This window comes from Equus caballus, chromosome 6, assembly GCF_041296265.1.
Source record: "Equus caballus isolate H_3958 breed thoroughbred chromosome 6, TB-T2T, whole genome shotgun sequence".
Lineage (NCBI taxonomy): Eukaryota > Metazoa > Chordata > Mammalia > Perissodactyla > Equidae > Equus > Equus caballus.
In genome coordinates this window covers 79,134,962-79,139,281 of record NC_091689.1, presented here as the reverse complement: position 1 = coordinate 79,139,281, position 4,320 = coordinate 79,134,962, and the positions used below count along the sequence as shown (strand labels likewise).

General features: G+C 42.9%; 1 protein-coding gene across 1 annotated transcript; it reads left to right on the top strand.

The window, feature by feature from the left end:
* The first annotated feature begins 2,906 nt into the window (after positions 1-2,906).
* OR8BJ5 (olfactory receptor family 8 subfamily BJ member 5) lies at positions 2,907-3,800 on the top strand. The gene has a single exon (NM_001391003.1). It carries the CDS (start codon positions 2,907-2,909, stop codon positions 3,798-3,800), a length of 894 nt encoding a protein of 297 aa, NP_001377932.1.
* The last annotated feature ends 520 nt before the right edge of the window (positions 3,801-4,320 follow it).

Sequence of the window (4,320 nt, the reverse complement as noted above, 5' to 3'; positions counted from 1 at the left end):
TCAGTTCCTTTCCATCAAAGCTCCTCTCCCTCCTCAGAACAGTTTCTCCATTGTTCCTTACCCTGGAATCCCTCCCAATGACCCTTGTCAGCTTACTCTCTTCCCTCCCACCAAGGCATCTGAACTTCCCAGGGAAGAGTGATCCTGATAGACAGAAAGATGACTCAAATCTAGGAGACCTCATCTTGGTAGAGCTCCCTTACTTCCTTCTTTAAGAAATGGATCTTCTTAAAACGAAGCAAATTTTTTTAGGAGCAAGTACATTGGGGGTATACATTGTTTGGGGGTATCATCAAAGGAGAAAGGGAGGGAAGACTATTGTTAACTGGGTGCAGTGAAAGCCAGGGACTTGATGGGGGTGCTTTGAAGGCAAAGGGAAGCTGAAGATTTGAGGGAGAACATAGGAAAAAGAGTACTGAAGACCAGTTCAAATCATACCAATCAGAAAATTTCATATTTAGTTTTTGCAGCTACTATTGGTATGTTTCCATGTTGCCATACAGTCTTTATGGTTATCATTTTATTGGCTACATATTCTATCCAGTTGGTGATTAGACATTCCAGGATATGGAGATATTAAATTGTTCCCATTTTTCTGAACATGTCACCTTTTAGTTCTTTTGAGTTATGTTCTTAGCATAAATCCAAGTATTTACAGACTTCTGACTCAAAGTGTGCAGTTTAAAGTGCCATCAACAATGTACAGATATTACCCTCACCAGAGTCTTCGTAGGATTATTATTGTAAACTTTTTTTTAAAAATCACAAAATGAAATCCAAGATCTTGTTGTATCTTACTTTTTTTTTTTTTTTTTTTCCTTTTTCTCCCCAAAGCCCCCCGGTACATAGTTGTATATTCTTCGTTGTGGGTTCTTCTAGTTGTGGCACGTGGGACGCTGCCTCAGCGTAGTTTGATGAGCAGTGCCATGTCCACGCCCAGGATTCGAACCAACGAAACACTGGGCCGCCTACAGCGGAGCGCGCGAACTTAACCACTCAGCCACGGGGCCAGCCCCTGTATCTTACTTTTTTAAACTGGTTAACTTGAACGTTTTTCCAAATGCTTCTTTTCTCTTGAATTTCCTCTAGCATAACTTTTCTATTCATGTCATCAGTACCAGCATTTATAAAACTTCAAGGGTAAAATGGACTAACAAGGGAGAGAGGCTATGCATGTAGAGACTAGTTCTGCGAAGACTGCTGAAGTAGTTGTAATAATCCAGATCAGGTCCCAGTGAAAAATGTAAACACAGATAAAAGTCATGGCCTACACATTTTTGAGTCAGTAAAGACAATAACAACAGTAGCGAAGTGAAAGGAAGGAAATGAAATACTTAATGAGCACCTGATTATCAGGTCATGAACTAAAACTAAGGTAAAGTAAAAATAAAGTGATTTGATCGAGGTCTCCAAATAAGCAAGTCCGTGTCAGAGTTAGCTCCAGAAGTTTGTCTTCAACCACTAAAAAGCATTTTTAAATAAATTCATGTCAACCCTATGAGATAGATATAACTTCCGTTTTACAGATGTGAAAATTGACCTGAAGGGTTAAGTGACTTGCTCAAGTTCCACATAGCTTCCAGTTCTCAGATCCAGCTTTTTTATTTTAAGCACAGTGCTGTTTAAGATACAGCTACAAAGTCCTCTAAACATCCATTAAATGACTCAAAAAATATGCTGTCCATCTGCTGGGTATGCTGTTGTGGAGAGAGCACTGGACTGAGGGCAGAGCACTCAGTTTAATTCCTGGCTGTTCCACCGATCAGCTGTGTGAGGCACAGCAAGTCACTTCATCTCTGTGGGCCTCCATCTCCCAGCTCTGAGATGCTGTGACGGCCTGACCTCACTGGCTTGAGGACAGGCAAACTTTCCTGAGGCACTCCACCCATTCTCACAAATACTTTTCCAGCTTTGCTAGTGTGGATTTGAAGAGATAGGGTACTCTGAAGGGATCTTGAAATGTTTGGAAAGCCTCTTGCAACCTATAGTAGCATCATTCACATCCCTTTCCCACATCTTATCCAAACTCAGAATGTCTACAATAAGATGCTGAGTTCTATACCTCTTGGCTTTAAGACCCAAACCTAAATATAAAAATACTTGCAACTAAATATCTATTTTCTGAGACAGTTTCACGTGAAGCATCCTTTGTTCTCATAAGTATACTCTTAATGGTCAAAGCATGTAATCTGATTTAAGTTCCAAAGATGTTTGCTATATTTACTGGCAGAATTAGTGTGACCTGCTGGAGACGACCAAGGGGCAGAAACTATGAAAGTCTCCGTATTAGGTTCCTAGGGCTGAAGTAATAAAGGACCAGAAACTGGGTAGCTTAAATCAATAGAAATTTATTGTCTCACAGTTCTACAGACCTTAAGTCCGAAATCAAGGTGTCACCTGGGCCACAATCCCCCTGAAACCCGTAGGGAAGAATTCTTCCTTGCCTCTTCTTAGATTCTGGGGATGGCTATCAACCCTCAGCATTCCTTGGCTGGCAGGTACATCTCTCCAGTCCCTGCCTTGCTTGTCACATGACTATCGTCCCTCTGTATGTCTATCTGCACATGTTCTCCTTTCTTTTGTAAGGACATCAGTCATATTAGATTAAGAGCTCACCCTACTCCAGTATGATCTCATCTTAACTTGCTACATCTGCAATGACCCTATTCCCAAATAAAGTCACATTGTGAGATAGTGGGGGTTAGGACTTCAACATATATTTGAGAGGAGGAGATACAATTCAACTCCTAGCAGTGACAATTGCAAGTTTCCCTTTTCTATTTTTAAGCTGAAAGACATTTGCCTGAGAAGTTTTAGGGTGTGGGGATCATATTCTGATCACTAGAAATTACTCAGATTCTGTGGTACAGTTGATTTCTTTCTAGGGATGGAATTTATAAGCAACCATGAACAATCTCACTTTCTTCACTGAGTTCATCCTCCTCGGGCTGTCTGCTGACCACCACATCCAGGCTCTGCTCTTTGTGCTGTTCCTGGGGATTTACCTCCTGACCCTGATGGGGAACCTGACGATGATCCTGGTGATCAGAGGAGATTCTCACCTCCACATCCCCATGTATTTCTTCCTCGGATACCTGTCCTTCCTAGGTATCTGCTTCTCCTCAGTTACCATGCCCAAAATGCTACAGAATTTCCTGTCTCAGAAGAAAAGCATCTCAATGTGGGGCTGCTTCACCCAGAGTTTCTTTTTTCTTCTCTTTGGGTGTGCTGAAGCCAGTCTTCTCTCTGCCATGGCCTATGACCGCCATGCTGCCATCTGTCACCCTCTCCTCTACACTGTCGTCATGAACAGGCCTCTCTGCACTGCAATGGTCGGTGCAGCATGGATGATGGGGTTTCTGAACTCACTAGTGAATAATCTTTTCATCCATAAGTTACATTTTTGTGGATCCAACATCATCTCCCATTTCTGCTGTGAGCTGCCTTCACTCTTCCCTCTGTCCTGTACTGAGCCCACTCTCAACGAGTTCCTTCTGTCAGGGTCCAGTGCATTTCTGGGCCTGCTGACACTTCCTTTGATCCTCTTCTCTTACTCCAGGATAATTTCTGCCCTCCTGAGCATCCACTCCTCTGAGGGCCGAGGCAAAGCCTTCTCCACCTGCTCCTCCCACCTCACTGTGGTGCTGTTGTTCTACAGGACAGCTCTATTCAGGTACATCAGCCCCTCTTCGGGCTCAGTGTTGGAGCGAGTGGTCTCCATTCAGTACAGTGTGATCACATCCTTGCTGAACCCCATCATCTACAGCCTCAAGAACCAAGAGGTAAAAGCAGCTCTGTAGAGGACGTTGATGCAACGAATGTGCTCCTCAGAGCAGGGATTCTCTGCATGGTGTTCAGTCAGAGAATGGGGAGGAGGGATCTTCAGAAACACCTGGAAAGGAAAAAAACCATTTTAGGTCAGAGTTCTCAAAGTGCCATCTACCCACAGACCAGCAGCATCAGCAGCATCAGCAGGCTTGGTAGAAAGGCAGATTCTCAGGCCCAATCCCTGGTCTACAGAATCAGAAACTCTAGAGGTGGGGCTGAGCAATCTGTGTTTTCGTTAGTCAACCAGGTGACTATGATACATGCTCAAGTTTGAGAAGCAAAATTTTAGGATAACGAATGTTTGAAAAAATTGTCTCTGGTGAAAGACAGAATACTGACATCTCCAAATGAAGAATCCCTCTTAAATGAGAGAGTTGGTTAGTAAAGTAGACAAGATGAGAACATTTGATTATGTGATCCTATGATGTGTTTCCCTCTGCAAGACTGTAAAAAGAGAAAAAGAAAAACCTATGTTATTTTAGGGCATAGCTG